At 41.8% G+C, this 20,000-nt stretch overlaps 1 protein-coding gene across 2 annotated transcripts in view; it reads left to right on the top strand.

The window, feature by feature from the left end:
* Nucleotides 1-20,000, top strand: part of LOC307088751 (receptor-type tyrosine-protein phosphatase mu-like) — a 115,163-nt gene that overhangs the window by 12,520 nt on the left and 82,643 nt on the right. For both annotated transcript variants that reach the window (XM_079754732.1, XM_079754731.1), the window contains exon 2: nucleotides 15,322-15,435. In XM_079754732.1, coding sequence (XP_079610858.1) covers nucleotides 15,322-15,435 — 114 coding nt within the window. The remainder of the gene's footprint in view (nucleotides 1-15,321; nucleotides 15,436-20,000) is intronic.

The raw sequence follows: 20,000 nt of genomic DNA, 5'->3' as shown, positions 1-20,000 counted from the left end.
CTTTTAAAGGCCAAGCCTCTGTTGCGTACAAAATCTCGAATGTTTTGAATGGATCTTGTCTCCAAGATAGGGTGTTCCTTTTCCTTGCACTGCAGGCACTGCCCACTGGTGGCAGTGACACCGTTTTCAACAAAAGGCCTCAGATGTTTCATCACGGCTTGTATCTCCTCACCAGACCATGGTCTCTTCGTACACCGCCTTGATGAAACACGGAAACCTGAACAATTAAAAAAAAGATTAGAAGATAAAAAAGATGTATTTGCAAGGATGTACTTGCAGGTAGGGAAGTTGCTGTTCAAAATTGCCAAACAAACTGGAACTTGTGTAGACAAAATATGTGTGGTAATAAATTGACTAGATCTGCTAAAAATGAAGTTGGATTGTTTTCATTAACATGACATTTCATTACACTGCTTGTTAAAAACAAAATAGACCCAGCTTCTTTATATGATTTGTGTGTTGACTGTACATTAGCAAGTGTGCCTAGTGCGCCTAGTGACCACATTTAAATAATACCTTGAGTAACTGAGTTAGGGAGATGAGGTGAACCAGAAGTTACACAGGCAGAGTTCCCCTGGTCATCTAAAAAAACATTGCACAGTATAAATGTATGGGCTTAAAGAGCCTGTCTGCCTACCAATCAATGGGGAATATGAGCCCTTTCAGGACGAAGCTAGACCCCTCCGCTTCGTGTCGCCCTGTCTGGGCTCATATTCCCCATAATGACTGGTGTTCTATACATTATCCCTTACATATGTCTAACCAAACATAATGTAAGTGTTGACTGCACATTGGCAAGTGTGCCTAGTGACCGCATTTAAATAATACCTTGAGTAACTGAGTCAGGGAGATCAGGTGAACCAGAAGTTACACAGGCAGAGTTCCCCTGGTCATCTAAAAAAACATTGCACAGTATAAATGTATGGGCTTAAAGAGCCTGTCTGCCTACCAATCAAACATCATGGGCATAGAGGGGATACATGTAAAACTGTAATATATTCTACTACCATGCACATGACAAGCAGACAGCCAATTCTATATTATAATAACTATGCTCATGGCAAAGTTGTTGAAGCGGGTGAAGTCAGGAGAGCCTGAGTGTGCAACCATACCTTGAGTAATAATTTTACTAGGAAATTATATACATTTTACACAGGCCAAGTCTTCCCTGTTGTTTTAAAATGATCATGCAAACTACTGAACACATCAAAATACTAACCACAAAGCATATGTGTCACAATGAAGAGAGATGACAAAAAGGTAAGCTTGTAACAAAGTTTCTAACCATCGTACTACTGGAAAATTCCTGACTAAAACACTTTTAATACACTCTAATGAACCCACAGATCCCAGCTCATTACGATATGTTCGGTAAATGTTGGGTCCATCATTGAGATTATACCTTGAGCTGCAGTCTCAGAGAGATGAGGCGATCCAAAAGTGCCAGAAGCCAACATTTCTTCATTGTCTAAAAACAACAAAAGACAAAAAAAAAAACAATCGTTGATTAACCCTGGAATATCTGGAAAACCCCTGGAAAAATCTGTGCACGTGTTTGTAACACAGACAAACTCAAGGTATGCAAGGACACTGTCCTTTGGACTTTTAATGACATCCTTGATCAAACTCTAAGTCTTGCATTATTGAACTCCCAGTGTATGGCACACTCAGAAAAAAAACTGTGTTGTGAGGACACCATGGTTAGTAAAACCATCCATACTGAATAGAAGACATTTCCATTATTGAACTCCCAGTGTATGGCACACTCAGAAAAAAAACTGTGTTGTGAGGACACCATGGTTAGTAAAACCATCCATACTGAATAGAAGACATTTCCATTACTGAACTCCCAGTGTATGGCACACTCAGAAAAAAAACTGTGTTGTGAGGACACCATGGTTAGTAAAACCATCCATACTGAATAGAATACATTTCCATTATTGAACTCCCAGTGTATGGCACACTCAGAAAAAAAACTGTGTTGTGAGGACACCATGGTTAGTAAAACCATCCATACTGAATAGAAGACATTTCCATTATTGAACTCCCAGTGTATGGCACACTCAGAAAAAAAACAGTGTTGGGGGGACACCATGGTTAGTAAAACCATCCATACTGAATAGAGGACATTTCCACTGTAGCTGCAAGATGTTTACTAAAACACTGAAAATTGTGTTCCATGGAACATCACAGTACTTCTAACCATTGGTCAATTTCAAAACACAGGTAAATTCAAACTCACCTCACAAGCAGAGTCATTTGGCGCAGCTCTGGATGATTGACACCCTGATCTTGATTCGGTCTCTGTACAAGAGAACACAGGGAGATTCAGTGCTCGACTTTCCTCAAGTCATAAAACCACATATAGGCATAACATACTCAACTCAAATCCCTGACAGATGATATTCTACTCAAAATGTCCATCAAGACATAGAAAAATGGCCTGATATCGCCACATTTTTCATGCTGCAACCCCTTGGCAGGCATGACATGCATTGCCAGAAGTTAACAACATTTACTCAAAACTGTAACTGACCACTGGCAAGGTCTGCTGAGAACACAGGGGATGACACCTCCTGGTGCTGGCCACCAACTTCTCCAATCCCCTCTTTTGCAGAAGAAGTGCCACTTTGACCGCTGACACAGTGCACCTAAAAAAATGAACAGCAATATGCAAAGATGAACAGGCATCAACTGGTACAGATGGGAATACTCCATACAGTATGTGCAAAGACAGAATATTTAACAAGATTTAGCAATCATTTTGGATAAGGGAGGCATGTCACTGCATAACAAATTTCAGCATCAAGCCGCAGGAAACAGCTGACAATGCACCATATAGGTACACATTGATGCCACAAGGAAGAATGTGTATTAAAGAGAAAAAAACGCTATTCCTTAACTAGCCACTTTACAAGTAAGTGCTGTAGTTTCTATATCTGTATGTGAGACAGGGGAATATTCACGTTATGTGAGGACAGTTTGTAACACAGACAACCTCATGGTATGCAAGGACACTGTCCTTTGGACTTTTAATGACATCCTTGATCAAACTCTAAGTCTTGCATTATTGAACTCCCAGTGTATGGCACACTCAGAAAAAAAACTGTGTTGTGAGGACACCATGGTTAGTAAAACCATCCATACTGAATAGAAGACATTTCCATTATTGAACTCCCAGTGTATGGCACACTCAGAAAAAAAACTGTGTTGTGAGGACACCATGGTTAGTAAAACCATCCATACTGAATAGAATACATTTCCATTATTGAACTCCCAGTGTATGGCACACTCAGAAAAAAAACTGTGTTGTTAGGACACCATGGTTAGTAAAACCATCCATACTGAATAGAAGACATTTCCATTATTGAACTCCCAGTGTATGGCACACTCAGAAAAAAAACAGTGTTGGGGGGACACCATGGTTAGTAAAACCATCCATACTGAATAGAGGACATTTCCACTGTAGCTGCAAGATGTTTACTAAAACACTGAAAATTGTGTTCCATGGAACATCACAGTACTTCTAACCATTGGTCAATTTCAAAACACAGGTAAATTCAAACTCACCTCACAAGCAGAGTCATTTGGCGCAGCTCTGGATGATTGACACCCTGATCTTGATTCGGTCTCTGTACAAGAGAACACAGGGAGATTCAGTGCTCGACTTTCCTCAAGTCATAAAACCACATATAGGCATAACATACTCAACTCACATCCCTGACAGATGATATTCTACTCAAAATGTCCATCAAGACATAGAAAAATGGCCTGATATCGCCACATTTTTCATGCTGCAACCACTTGGCAGGCATGACATGCATTGCCAGAAGTTAACAACATTTACTCAAAACTGTAACTGACCACTGGCAAGGTCTGCTGAGAACACAGGGGATGACACCTCCTGGTGCTGGCCACCAACTTCTCCAATCCCCTCTTTTGCAGAAGAAGTGCCACTTTGACCGCTGACACAGTGCACCTAAAAAAATGAACAGCAATATGCAAAGATGAACAGGCATCAACTGGTACAGATGGGAATACTCCATACAGTATGTGCAAAGACAGAATATTTAACAAGATTTAGCAATCATTTTGGATAAGGGAGGCATGTCACTGCATAACAAATTTCAGCATCAAGCCGCAGGAAACAGCTGACAATGCACCATATAGGTACACATTGATGCCACAAGGAAGAATGTGTATTAAAGAGAAAAAAACGCTATTCCTTAACTAGCCACTTTACAAGTAAGTGCTGTAGTTTCTATATCTGTATGTGAGACAGGGGAATATTCACGTTATGTGAGGACAGTTTGTAATACAGACAACCTCATGGTATGCAAGGACACTGTCCTTTGGACTTTTAATGACATCCTTGATCAAACTCTAAGTCTTGCATTATTGAACTCCCAGTGTATGGCACACTCAGAAAAAAAACTGTGTTGTGAGGACACCATGGTTAGTAAAACCATCCATACTGAATAGAAGACATTTCCATTATTGAACTCCCAGTGTATGGCACACTCAGAAAAAAAACTGTGTTGTGAGGACACCATGGTTAGTAAAACCATCCATACTGAATAGAATACATTTCCATTATTGAACTCCCAGTGTATGGCACACTCAGAAAAAAAACTGTGTTGTGAGGACACCATGGTTAGTAAAACCATCCATACTGAATAGAAGACATTTCCATTATTGAACTCCCAGTGTATGGCACACTCAGAAAAAAAACAGTGTTGGGGGGACACCATGGTTAGTAAAACCATCCATACTGAAAAGAGGACATTTCCACTGTAGCTGCAAGATGTTTACTAAAACAGTGAAAATTGTGTTCCATGGAACATCACAGTACTTCTAACCATTGGTCAATTTCAAAACACAGGTAAATTCAAACTCACCTCACAAGCAGAGTCATTTGGCGCAGCTCTGGATGATTGACACCCTGATCTTGATTCGGTCTCTGTACAAGAGAACACAGGGAGATTCAGTGCTCGACTTTCCTCAAGTCATAAAACCACATATAGGCATAACATACTCAACTCACATCCCTGACAGATGATATTCTACTCAAAATGTCCATCAAGACATAGAAAAATGGCCTGATATCGCCACATTTTTCATGCTGCAACCACTTGGCAGGCATGACATGCATTGCCAGAAGTTAACAACATTTACTCAAAACTGTAACTGACCACTGGCAAGGTCTGCTGAGAACACAGGGGATGACACCTCCTGGTGCTGGCCACCAACTTCTCCAATCCCCTCTTTCGCAGAAGAAGTGCCACTTTGACCTCTGACACAATGCACCTAAAAAATGAACAGCAATATGCAAAGATGAACAGGCATCAACTGGTACAGTGTCCATTTCACTCAAACCCTTAAGTGTATGACACTCAAAATGATGTAGACAGGGGAACAGTGTTAAGTGATGGCTATCTGTACCGACAAAGATTTTCAGACTGTACCTGCAGTATAATTGTAATTCATTGATAAATATGTCCCTTACGAAACTACATCATTTCTAAACATTCATATATCCCAAAATAAACAGCTAAATTCAAACTAACCTCATGCGCAGGACAGTCTGGTGTGGGACTGGATGACTGACACTCTGCTCTCCATTCGGTGTCTGTTGAAGAGAACACAGTACATGAATGCACAGTACCTTGCCAGACCCTAGTATTTACCAGGCATTGTTTCTTCAAGCAGGGACTCACCTCTGAATAAGTCTGTAGAGAAAACATCGGGTTCCAAGTAATGGGTGTGGTCACTAAGCTCTGCAACGGAGTGTTGGCCAGAAGGGAAGCTTGCACCGCTGAGTTGTGTCTAAACAAGTTAAACAGAAAAATGCACATGTGAACTTGGACATCACTTACACAATTGTGTTATTGTACAGTTGAACTGACTAAAACAGAGTAACAATTTAAAATGACCCTTGAATATGATCGGCTGGATCACATTTGATCCTGTTGTGAAATTCCCATCACATCTCTGCTTTTTGTTCTATGTTAGTACACCTTAGAAAAGTTACGCTGTCTGCATTTGTGAATTACTTGCCAACAATTCAGCTAGAGAAAATATATTTTGCGGAAGAATTGTTATTTACGAATAGTTCACTACATTTTCCTGTGCCCTTGTTCAATAAAACTATGCCAAGTGTACATGGTGATGCTTTGTGTTGTGACCTACTTCTTTCCTTAGCCATTGTAAAACAATGGGACTTATTGGTTTAACAGACAGCCGTATTCAACCTTACCTCACAAGCAGAGCTGCCTGATGTCATATTGCAGGACTGGACTTCTGGTCTCTCTCTGGTCTCTGTAGAATACAGGAAAGAATATGAAGAAGGCCAGGGAGGGTGGGGTTGTGCATCACTCTAGAAGCAACCACACTGTCGCTGGTTCACATTCTTTATAGACACAATATGTTTATACGGCCACCATAACTAATGTAAAAACCATCTCAGTAAACATGGCCATATGTGGCATAAATGTTTCTCAATCATCTATAGCACACCATTGACAACTAGATAAAACATTTAGTCAAACATTCACTGACCTTCAATACAGACTGTGGATGGCATGATTTGGGCTTTGAAACAGTCTTTGATAGACTCTTGGGCAGCAGTGCTTGTAACAGTAGGGGGAATCTACAAAACATACAGATAAGCTTGCTCTCATCATCTGGGAGAGAGACACGATTGACTAAAAAACAGATTGAAGACCACCAAGATGTGACTTCTCACCAAGCAGTGACTTCTGTTTTTTGGTTATGATTGTTGGCACTAACAAGCGATAGGTATTGTGTAATCTCTGTGGCATCATGAAACTGACACAGCTTAACACAAAGAGATGATTTCATTTTTATCAAGATGTCAAACTATAGGCTATATTTTTTAAACCTTGACACCAATTCATAGGGGAAAAAAATCAAAATGACCCACCTCTTTACGCCAGGGCCATTCTTTCCCACCATAGTCATAAGTGATTTCAGTTCCTGCCATAATTTCCTTGAGTGCAAAAAGGCAGAGATGTGGCTTCCCATCTGCTTCGATCAACTTCATTCTGCAATTTGGTGCCTTGTGCTCATCGTTTACCAGTCGTCCAAATGACCCATCTTCAAGTGCTCCATCAATGCTGCAAATGTACAAACATCATGCACTAAACAGACGTTTATAGTGACACTTTTGAATTGTACTTTAATTTGCAAGCAACTACAGTACACTAATGCCAACATCCAATACTAGTATAGATGTTCGATGCACAGTTGATGCAAGTTAAATTGCAACACAAGATCTTTACCTCAGAAATCCTGACTTCTCACTATAGTAATCTAAACATACAGTATTAGTCATTCTGAACCTACCACCATGTCTTCTGCTTCCATGTGAAGTCAAACATGAAGATCGAACATGCATTGTGGTACAGTTTACGTCTATGTTCGGCTTCGGCTGCATCACTGAGCTCCCCTCTATACTCGACCACAAAGTCTCCTTGATTGAAAACAGCTAAAGTGAAGATACCACGACCTGCAGACACAACCTTATTAGAGTAACAGGGGTAGCAGACTATCCATTGGATACAACTCAGCACTGCAAATAATCTAATAGAATGAATTATTCCTATAAATTGCTACAATGCAACGTTGTGCTTTTTTTTCAATTCCTCATGTACAATAATGAATACATGTCCAAGTGTAGAATACAGCAACAGACAGGCCCACTATTAACTAAGATATTATTTAAATACTATTAACAACTTTAATTTATATTGATGTTTGTACAATTAATAGTCATAGACTGAAAACCACTCACCTTTAACTGGATTAATATATTTGATTTCTAACATTGAATTCTTGTCTCTTCCTGCAAGGATGTGATTAGTGGCATCCTGAAAGGGAGTTCTCCGTGGCATGATGGAAGTTACTAACAAAAAAAACAAAAATGTAAACAACAACACAACTTCACCACTTTTCATCTCACTAATACCATGGATATTCAAACAGTATGCTCAGATACTAAATGACAATGTGTCTGCGTTGGCCGACTAACTTTTTTTAGTTAGGATATTCATGCTGCGCGCCTCCTATTTGCAACGGAATTTGTTTAAGATATAAAAACATTTAATTTAACACACACGCACTAAAAAAGATATTTTCGTTTTTAAATAAATATTTGGAAACGAAAAATGTTAGCCGAACATGTTTTCCGCAGTGTGCCTCTCTGGCATTGAGCGGGTCTACAGGATCGCACTCTGCACAACCCAGTCAGTAAGAAAGTGAACGGTCTCGGGCCCGTAGGCACACGCCTCCGTAGTCAACGCTGTCCAAGCATTAATTTACAGAGCAATCCCTGCAACGTTTTTAGCTTATATAAAATAAGAGACTAGGAGGATGAGTGTGTGTCTGATGGCGGGGGGGGCATCACGATGGTGGCCGTCCATCGTGATGTCGGTCAGCCATCACGATGGACGATGACATTGTCCAGCGGCACAACCAGGGGCGAGGCTAGCCCATTTTTAGGGGTGCTGAAGCACCCCTAAAAAGGGGCTCAGCACCCCTAAAACTTGGGAGTAAGAAATGTTATTCTAAAAATTATATTTGTTCGTCTTTGAAATTGTTAAATAATGTCCAAAACATACTTACATACTTCTGGAAAGGGCTCCAAAAAAAGAAAAAAATCTTTTGAGTTAGTTGAACCAATGTTAAAATTATGAAGTTATTTTTCAATATAAATATTTTTTGTTTTTGTGTGAAAAAAGGGTGGGTGGTGTGGCAGTGGGGCTCATTGAGTGCTCAGCACCTCTAAAGCTCTGACCCTAGAATCGCCCCTGGGCACAACCCTAGCGCTGGACATTAAGCTTGCCAAGCCATAACCTCTGGCTATACTTTCCTCACGTGGGAGTTAATAAATAATAAATAAATAATAAATACAATAGTGTTAATCTTACCAAACCATTTCCATTTACCATTTCTTACCTGCTCTCCACAACGTGCATTTCCAGAACTCCCAGCAAATGAATCTGGTAATCAGAGACGTAGTAGCTCTCTTCTTTCCAGCCAAATATCAAAATGAGCATGTGCAGTGTTGAGTTAGCGTCTAATTTCGCGCGTTGTGTATAATCTCCCGCGTTGTGTATAATTTCCCGCGCTTGTGTGTCGCAGCATGCAGGGACCACGACCACCGATAGGGGCAGTGGCGGACACACAAATATACAAAATATGTCAGATTTTTGGTACATAAGGACTTTTGAGAAAACCACTTTTTGGGTATTAAAACATGCTGAGAAAAGGTTTAATAAGGTTTATTTTTATGAGGACAGCCAACTGTCCTCCTATACCGGAGGGTCCTCGTAGCTCTTTGAAATGTCTTGAAATCTGTCCTTCTAAACCCCAAAACAAACACACACACACACACACACACACACACACAAACGGTCTTATCCTCCTGGAGACTTCTTACCTCACTAATCTCCCCTTTTACAATGATGTGTGTTTGTGTGTGTGTGTGTGTGTGTGTGTTCGTGTGTTTGTGTGTGTTTGTAAGGAGAGTACATCTGTTGAGTAAAGGATTATATTGGATGTAATTAAAGTTTGCCTATTTACATATCTGTGTCTCTAGCGTGTTCTACTTCCATGTAATCCCAATGTCTGCCATCATCATCGTCATCTTCTTCATCACCATCATCATCATCATCTTATTCTTCTTCATCATCATCTTCATCATCATCATTTCCAGAGACCTCACAGTTCTGCTGCAGTATATAAATACAACTGCAGTATATAAAATACAAAAACATGGAATATATCAAATGTAAAATATAAAATGTATAGATACAAAAATATATGCATGAAATATAAAAACATAAAATTCTAAAAAATAAATAAAAAACATAAATATGTCAGAAACTTAAAATATGAAAAATATGTAAATACAAAATATATCTAATGTAAAAAAACAAAGCATGTGTAATATATATAGGCCTACATTATATAATATAAATATTATATATTAAATATATTAAATATATACTACACTTTAAAATACACTGCAATACTGCCAACTAGGGCTGGGTAAAAAAAACGATTTAATCAATTTTGGATCGATTTAATTTAAATTTTGCAATATCGATTCATAGGACATGACTCATGAGATCGATTTTTTTTGTTTTTGTTATCATTATTATTATTTTTGGACTTTAATAAAGAATGCCTTCATGAAATTTGCAGTGATGGAATGTTGTAGTTCAAGTACACTTTCACTTGCAATTCCATTCTAATTTCAAAATTGTACTTTCGAGACTTGAGACAGTTTAGTTTACAGCTCAAGTTTAAACTATCCAATTTACAAGTTTGCACTTAAAACCTGTTGTTTAAGATGAAGAGAAAAAATAAAGTACATTTGTATTTTGTAACAGAGTTGAGCCATTTTCATTATTTAAGAGCAGATTGAATCAATCGAATCGAATCGAATCGTGAATAATCGATTCAGAACCTTATGAATCGTAATCGAATCGATTTAGGAAATTGGCCACGATACCCAGCCCTACTACCAACTGCAATAGATGAGATATATTGTAACCAATTCTTTAACAAGAGTATGGTTTATAAAGCGTGTTGTGCAAAAATGCATCATCAACTCTGTTTCCGCCAAAAAAGCAGTTGGACCAGTGAGTTCATTGGTCTGGGATCCTCGTTCCCCATTGGTCCAAATACGGCCAATCACGTAAAATCGTCCAACTTCTCCATGTTGTTTCCACTGAAACAGAGGTGATGTTGCAGTATGAAACAGAACACTTAGTACCAGGGCCGCTGCTGGCCGTTTCGGGGGGGGGGGGAAGGGGAGCCTCTTTTTATATATTAGGTAAAAACATATAATTGCCGAAATTGAGTGATAGGTTATGCAATTAAGGAAAAACAACGGTGGGCCTCTTCATAACTAATTTATATATTTTTTTAATTCAATAATGTAATAATTATTTTTATTTTTTTAACAAACCATAATTTTTGGTGCCCCCCCAGGTACTTGGTGCCCTACACACTCTGTGTACTCTGCGTATAGAGAGCGGCGGGCCTGGTTAGTACCTCCAATAGCCTTTGGGTGGAGGTTGACCTCCTATAGAGTCAGCCTTTGGGTGGAGTTTCCTCTAGTTAGTGGCAGAACTGATAATAGCTGATTATACTATAATTGACTGTATAGAATAATATAATAATATATTAGTATGGTCTTTATGTTTCAACATTATTATTATCATCATTATTGTTATCATTAACGGTAATTCTAACTTAATCTATTAACATATAATTAATAACAAAACAATTTGAAACAGAGAAGAAATTTTCCTCATCTCCTCCCCATATTCTCCCTCTCTCTCTCCTCTCGCTGTCTCACACACTCCCTATCACTGTCTTTCTCTCTCTCCCCCTCTTCCTCTCTACCTCCTCTCTCTCCTTCTCCTCTTTCTCTCCTTCTCTCCTCTCTCCTCTCTCCTTCTCCCCTCTCTCTTCCTCCCCCTTCTCTCCTCTTCCACTCTCTCCGGTCTCTCCTTCTCTTCCTCTCTCTCTCCCTCCGTCTCTCTCTCTCTCCCTCCGTCTCTCTCGCTCTCTCTCCCTCCCCCTCTCTCTCTCTGTCTCTCTCTCTCTCTCTCTCTCTCTCCCTCCGTCTCTCTCTCTCCCTCCGTCTCTCTCGCTCTCTCTCCCTCCCCCTCTCTCTCTCTGTCTCTCTCTCTCTCTCTCTCTCTCTCCCTCCGTCTCTCTCTCTCTCTCTTTCTCTCTCTCTCTCTCTCCCTCCATCTCTCTCTCTCTCTCTCTCTCTCTCTCTCTCTTGCCAGAGGGAGTAAACCAGAAGGAGATGCAAACAGAAAGGGTGAAGTGTAGCATCCTCTGTGTGTGTATGGGAGTGTGCGTGTGCGTGTGTGCGTGTGTATTAATTACTAATAATTATCATATAATTCTAAAACCAGTCATGAGGAGCCTGAAGTTCTTTTAACAAAGATAACACACACACACACTCTCACACACACACAGCCAGAGGCGCAGAGATGGTGTTGCATTATTCATGAGGGGCCAACGGCATGTTAACTAGCCGCGCTAACGCTAATGCTATTAGCTGCTAATTAATGTTGATTCTAGTGATCATAATTATACACACACACACACACACACACACACACACACACACACACACTCTTTCCCTTGAATGCCATCCCTCCTCGTGTTCATGGTGGCTGTCATCTCTTTGTGTGCCTTTGTGTGTCTGTTTGTGTGTATTTGTGTGTGTGTGTGTCTGTTTGTGTGTGGTGTGTATGTGTTCTGTGGTCCGGCTCACCAGCTAAATGCCACTGCCCCCTCTGGCCATCACTCACTGTGTTTGTGTGTGTGTGTGTGTGTGTGTGTGTGTGTGTGTGTGTGTGTGTGTGTATGTGTGAGTTTGCGTGTGTATATCTGTGTGTGTGTTAGTGTGTGCGCCCAGAGTACTTAACATGCATGTGGTCACTCAATGTTGGGCAATACCAAACAACAAGGCTCTGTTTGTGTGTCTGTGAGGGTGAGGGTGTGTCTGTGTGTGTGTGTGTGTGTGTGTGTTTGTGTGTTTTTGTGTGTGTGTGTGTGAGTGTCTGTGTGTGTCTGTGTGTGTGCGTTGTGTTTGTGTTTCCCAGAGAAAGAGACTGCGGGAGAAAAATCATTTAAAACCCAGATGTTTTGATTTGCTCAGAGAAAGTGACAGATAAGAGGAGGCGAGGGGGAGGAGGGGGGAGGAGAGGAAAGGAGAGGAGGGAGGAAGTGGCAGGAGAAGGGAGGCTAAGAGAGGAGAGGAGAGGAGAATAGAGGAAGGGGAAAGAGAGAGAGGAGAGTCTGGCCGTATCTCCTGAGAGGAGCTGAAGTCAACAGACTACAGAGAGCCCAGCTCCTCTCCTCTGCCTCCTCCTTTCAAAGGACGGGTCAGACCCTTGTTCTCTCTCCCACCGCGGAGGGGAGAGATTGGGGCGGTTTTCTCAGCCGTCTCCTTTTACATTTAATTGTCATTAACGATAACCAACGGGCGAGAAGCGAGTAGCTGTGGGTGTGAGCGTGAGGGCCGGCGACAAAGACTGTGTCTCCGCGGAGAGGCTGTTGTTGGAGCTCTGTCTCCATTGTTGTGCTTCACTAATTTATTATCCAATTTGGGTGCGCTGCAGTTCTGAAGTTAGAGAGCAGAGTTAGCGGCGTGAACGGCTCCTCGCTCACTGCTCAGTGAAGTGGTTCTCTCTCTGTGTGAACGCGCTCAGAAAGGTAGAAGCAGACGTTTCCTGTGTGTTCCTTCTCTCACTCTGACCTGCTGATGGTTACAGGAAAGAAAGATCTGATCTAAACGGTCCCAAATGTTGTCTATCATAGAGGGATTGATCTATACTCTCCCAAGGATATATATATCCATAGAGGTATTGATGTATACTCTCTCAACCGTATACATCCATAAAGGGGTATATCTATACGCTCCCAAGTGTTATATATTGATCTATACTCTTTTCGTATATACCTATATCTATAGAGGGATTGCCCTGATATTAGATATATATGGAGAGGGTTAAGGGGAGGGTTAAGGATTAGGGACAGGGTTGAAAAGATAGTTAAGGATTACGAGCTAAAGGGATACGCCAAGACAGCTACATAGGAGAGGGTTAAGGGAGAATGAGAGCGTTAAGTGTTAAGGAAACGGTCAGGGGTTAAGGGGAGGTTAAAGGGTTAAGGCGGGGGTTAGGGGGAGGGTTAAGAAGAGGGTCAAGAGTTATGCAGAGGGTTCGGAGAGGGTTAAGGGTTACGGAGATGGTTAAGGGGAGTGCTAAGGGGGAGGGCTATGGTTTGAGGAGAGGGGAATGATAAAGTACCAGGACGTGATCTGTAGTGAAGCCAAAACACTTTTATATCTTCTCAGAGGGAGGCAGTTTTGTGTGTGAGTGTGTGTGTGTGTGTGTGTGTGTGTGTGTGTGTGTGTGTGTGTGTGTTTTATAGTATTTAGAGGCAGACAGCAGCAGATTGTAAAGACAGTCTGTTGATGAGTTAACACACACACACACACACACACGCACACACACACACGCACACACACTCATACACACTCTCACACTGCCTCAGGCCACGTTTGTCTGATTTTAATACGCCTGCTGTCAAACAACAAGAAAATCAGCCTCCTGGACATTCATTGTCAACACTGTGATGATAGACACACACACACACACACGATCACACACACGCACACACACACATGCACACACACAAACGCATACACACACACACACACACACACACACACACACACACATATACACACAAGGCAGGCATTCCACGCATGGTAGATTAATTACATGCAGAAGGCTAACATAGCTTCAGAGCCCCCAAACTCAACACAAACACACACACACACACACACACACACAAACACAAACACACACACTAACACACAAACACACAGATATAAAAATAACACATTAACTTCAAAGGTCTAAAGCTGCTGTGTGATGTTCTGGTTCATTTTGATGTGTGTTATGCTATGAACGGGTGAATGTGCGTATGAAAATGTATATTAAAGGTGCAGTATGTGAGTCTCTCCAAATTTTGCAAACAACCAATTTCTTTAGAATTTGGTTCCACTCATTGAATAATGATGCATACATCATTCATAATTTTTTTCCAAGATCTACCAGAAAGATTTATACTGTTCTAATAAGCTGTGGTCAGGTGGCTCTTTCTAGACGAATCACGTGCAAAGAGCTGAACAACCAATGAGCTTCAGCGTAGCAGTTCACCAACCATGGATGCATAAAATAACAATAGAACTGGCATTAGACTTCCATTGTTAAACCCCAAACCTTAACAAACTTACCCTTCCCAAATGACTACCTTACCCTAACCAATTAACTTAATAACTAGCCCTCAACCTTTCCAACTTACATTAACCCATTGTTACAACCCTAACCCTCAAAAACTAACCCCAACCCTAATCCTAAACAACTAACCCTAACCAACTAACCCTTACCCTAACCAACTAACCCTAATCAACTAACCCTTACCAACACATCAAGCCAACGTCCAACCATAAGAACATAGTTGTACGGCAACATGTATTTGTGCTTTAATAGTCTAACTTAAACGCTATATTACAAAAGACATGCAGCCTTAGCTTCGCTTTCAAGTACTAATGAAACAGTTTACAAGTTTGACCAACAGGTTTACGGTGATGTTTATGCAGTAATACTTCGATATTAACTAGTCTCTCTCTCTCTCTCTCTCTCTCTCTCTCTCTCTCTCTCTCTCTCTCTCTCTCTCTCTCTCTCTCTCTCTCAGGGTGTCTCTCTGGCTCCAACCAGGACTGCGGCTTCCTGCAGTCCAAAGACGACGACTTCGACTGGCAGCAGACAGACGCCACTCACACCCCCGCCATCTCCTGGATGCCCTCAGGTAAGCTCCCAGCAGGGGGCGCTGCTCACACACCTGTTCACATCCCCGCCCCCCCCCCCCCCCGGAGTGTGCAGCCAATAGCACTTCTCCGCGGAGGTTGAAGTGCTATCGATTGCTGATTGGCCGAGTGAGAAAAAGACAGACACTGAAATAAATGGAATGCACCCTGAGAGCCTCAGCACTGCGTTTGAGTTGGTTGAGATCTGGGTTGGTAATGCCTCCCAGTGAATTATGACCGGTTAGCGCTAACTATGTTGCAGACCGCCGTACTGAAGTAGTTTCTGTATTATATCAAAATAATTGCGTTAGAAAGTATAAGCACACATATAAGGTATGGTTAGGGTGGCCAGCTAGTTAGAGATATGACCAGCTAGTTAAATGTAAGGTTTGGGTGACCAGCTAGTTAAAGGTACAGTTAGGTTTACCAGCTAGATTAAGGGTATGGTTAGGGTGATCAGCTAGTTGAAGGTATGGTTAGGGTGACCAGCTAGTTAAAGGTACAGTTAGGTTGACCAGCTAGATTAAGGGTATGGTTAGGGTGACCAGCTAGTTTATGGTACAGGTAGAGTGAACAGACAGTTGAAGGTAGAGGGAAGACACCAAATCAGCAGTTTGTTGTTAAATTGCTCACAGACTCAAACTGGCAACCTTCACTGCACAAGGTGACTGTAATGTATCTGTCTCTCTCTCTTAGTCTCTCTCCCTCTCTTTCTCTCTCTGTGTGTCTCTCTCTCTCTCTCTCCTTCTCGCTCTCAATCCCTCTGTCTGTCTATAGTATTGACCTAGGTATCTCTCTCTCTCTCTCTCTCTCTCTCTCTCTCTCTCTCTCTCTCTCTCTCTCTCCCTCTGTTTCTCTGTAGTATTGACCTCATTTTCTATCTGTCTCTAGTATTGACCTAGCTCTCTCTCTCTCTCTCTCTCTCTCTCTCTCTCTCTCTCTCTCTCTCTCTCTCTCTCTCTAGTGTATTACTACAGTGAGTTATGGACAGATAAGGATACTTTACAATGGACTCCAAGTAATAAGTGTGTGAGTGTGTATATCTGTGTGTATGTGCGTGTGTGTGTGTGCGTGTGTGTGTGTGTATGTGAATGTGTGTGCGAGTGTGTGTGTTTGTGCGTGAGTGTGTTAATTTGTTTGTTTGTGTGTGTGTGTGTCTGTGTGTGTGTGTGTGTGTATGTGTGTGTGGTTGTGTGCGTGAGTGTGTTTATTTGTGTATGTGTGTGTCTTAAGGATCAGGTGTTTGTCACATGCTTACAGAGGTTAAGTCGTTGACGAATGAGAAAGCAGTGCTCTTAAATCACATAGCCAATCAGGTGAGAGACAGCCAGCGCTGTGTTCAAGAGGAAGAATTAATCACACACACACACACACACTCTCTCTCTCACACACACACACACAGACACACACACACACACACACACACACACACACACACACACACACACATCCGCCAGACCACACACACATGCACACACACAATGTAGAAGAACAGATGAGGAGGCGAAGAAGGGAGGAGGAGGAGGAGGAATGGAAGGGGGGAGGTAGGGAGGAAGAGAAGGGGCAGAGAAGGGGAGGGTGGGTGTAGGAGGGAGGAGGAGGAAGAGGAGAGGTTTGGAGGAGGAGGAGGGGAGGAGGAGGTGAGGGTTGGAGGAGGAGGAGGGGAGGAGGAGGAGAGGGTTGGAGGAGGAGGAGGAGGAGGGGAGGAGGAGAGGAGGAGGAGGAGATGGGGAGGAGAAGAGAGGGTTTAAATATCTCTGGTGTAAAACTGTCATCCCATCGAGAAGTTATTTAACTACTGAGAGAGAGAGGGGGGAGATAGAGAAGAAAAGAGGGAGAAAGAGTGAGAGAGAGTGAGGTAGAGAGAGAAAAAGAGTGAGGGAGAGAGAGGGAGAGGGGGATAGAGAGGAGAGATAAATTGAGAGAGAGAGAGAGAGGAAGAGAGTGAGGGAGAGAGTGAAACAGTCAAAGAGAGGAAGAGAGAGAGGGAGAGAGAGAGGAAGAGCGAGAGAGAGAGAGAAAGAGAGGAAGAGGATGTGTGTGTGACTAATTGCAGCCAATTCAGGCAATCAGAGAGCAAACAGCTTCTCTCTCAAAGGACACACACACACACAGAAACATACACACTCACACACACACACACGCACGCACGCACGCACACACACACACATACACACACACACAGACACACACACACACACACACACACACAAACACACACACAGGGAGGGTGGTGATGTGTGGGGTGTCAGCCGGGAGGAGCAGGACAGTAAATATAACGAACCTTCAGAGACCGGTTCGTTTGTGTGTATGTGTGTGTGTGTGGGTGTGTGTATGTGTGTGTGTGTGTGTGTGTGTGTGTGTGTGTGTGTGTATGTTTGTGTGTGTGTGTGTTTGTGTGTATGTGTGTGTTTATGTGCATGTGTGTGTGTCTGTTGATGTGCATGTGCGTGCATACTTTTGGCGTTGTGTGTGTTAGTGTTACGGTGGTTGAGTTAACATTGTTTAGTTTTAAAGGTTGGTTGAACGCTACCAAGGACCCCAGAGTAGACCGGACCAGACAAGACCGAGCGTGCACACGTGCACTGTACACACACACACACACACACACACACACACACACACACACACACACACACTCACACACAGGATGTTGGACATCGATTGGCTGAGAAATACAGCCTCCACTTAATGCTCTCACAGAACGAAACAACTTCAATCTAATCTAAAGCATGCTATCTCTCTCTCTACATATATATATATATATATATATATATATATACACACACCTTTTCTTTTTCTATTTGTGTAAACTACAGCAAAATTCTCTCATGCCTTTTTCCGTCCAAATCTGGAGAAGCTAGCACGCTAGCCAGATGAAAAAAACCGAGCTAAGTAACATGGTACGCATATGGAAGGACCAGAGCTATTATAGAGAGAGAGTTAAACTACTCCCGCTGTCTGTAATGTGACTGGAAAAGACTGCAGTACCGTGCCTGAGCACCGGGGGCAGTGTGCTAGACCATGTAGGATGTATAGCAAGTGAATGGAGCTTTAATATGAATAGATGTGTAAGTGCTGCAAAATGTGAATCTCTGTGTATCTCGTTGGGCATTGGCATGCGCTGCTGCTGTGCAAATCTACGGGTTATTAATGTGAATACACTGTTATTTGCCGATACACAATTAACGGATGGGATTTGACCTCGTTTTTAGAGCCGTTCTGCTAGCGCTGAGGCTAACCGACATAGTGAACAGCTGGCTGTAGAAACCTCCCCAAGCTGTTCACCGTTTTCTTTAAATCCAATCTAGTATACTCTTATCTTTTCATAAAGTTGCGTCATTTGTCGTTAACAAGTATTTAATATTTAATTGAGATTTTATATCCTAAATGTAAATTATGTCTATTTTCTAGGTTAAGATGGGTCTAGTGATAGACAGGTAGCCTATAGTTTCACATAGTTTATCTTTATAGGTCATCTGAGACCTACAGAACAACATGGTTTGAATACTTCAGTACAATATGGACTTAGTCAAACAGTTCCCCAGTATCAATCAATTTTGTAAATGTAGCCATATTATGAAATATAATTTATTATAAGATACTTCATGGCGGTAAAGCATTTGGATTAGAGACTTTAGGAAGAATGGCAGCATTTACCAGGTGTCCTCTGAGAAGAAATTAGGATTCTTATGAGATTATTCCGGTGATTCTGAGGGAAGGTTTCAAATTGTGGCCAGTAACATGAAAGGCTTTAGGTCTGATATAAGCAAAGTGGAGAAATTAAGGAGTGTACTGTAAGTCATGGGATTGACCCAACCACAGTATCAAACTTTTTCCACTGGCGGTTCAATATAACTCTCATAGTACTGTTTGATTGGACAGAGGAAGAGAGCCACATGTTCACCAATGTGTCATGTTATGTTTGATACAACCTGGAGGTACGCTGAGATCGCTCACTTCCATCTCTCCTTATAAAATCGTACAATCACCACCATGGACGTTTTTGATTGGAATCATCGATGGGATTATAACCAAAGAAGTCGTCTGCCATTTTTTGTTTACATCCATGGTTCACGCTCACATCACGTTTGATCGCGGGAGTGTAGCGACAGTTTCAGTTGTGAGGCTGCAGAGTCGGGGCTGTTGAATGATTCGGGGCGTGTGTTGCGTACTGTTTGTCGTAAATCATTGCATCCCACACACCACCCGAACAAAGTTGTGAAGATTGGCTATTACATGTCGCCCTGTGGGTGGTTTGTAAAGATTTAAGAAATCGTATGCGATGATCTTGTAGTCTGTACCCGCTTGATGAGAACATTTTTGGTAGGAATAACACAATAACGTTATAGCATGCTAACGGGATAGCATGCTAACGGGACAGCATGCTAACACGATAGCAAGCTTATGGGATGGCATTCTTGTGGGATAGCATGCTAACAGAATAGCATGCTGCACGGATAGCATGCTTACGGGATAGCATGCTAACAGGATAGAATGTTTACGTATTGCATGCTGAGAGGATTGCATGCTAACAGGATAGAATGTTAACTAGATAGCATTCAAA

The sequence above is a fragment of the Pollachius pollachius genome (genome assembly GCF_949987615.1).
Source record: "Pollachius pollachius genome assembly, chromosome: 17".
In the NCBI taxonomy this organism is placed as follows: Eukaryota; Metazoa; Chordata; class Actinopteri; order Gadiformes; family Gadidae; genus Pollachius; species Pollachius pollachius.
Note: the sequence above shows the minus strand (reverse complement) of the source record. Positions and strands in the feature narration are given on the sequence as shown.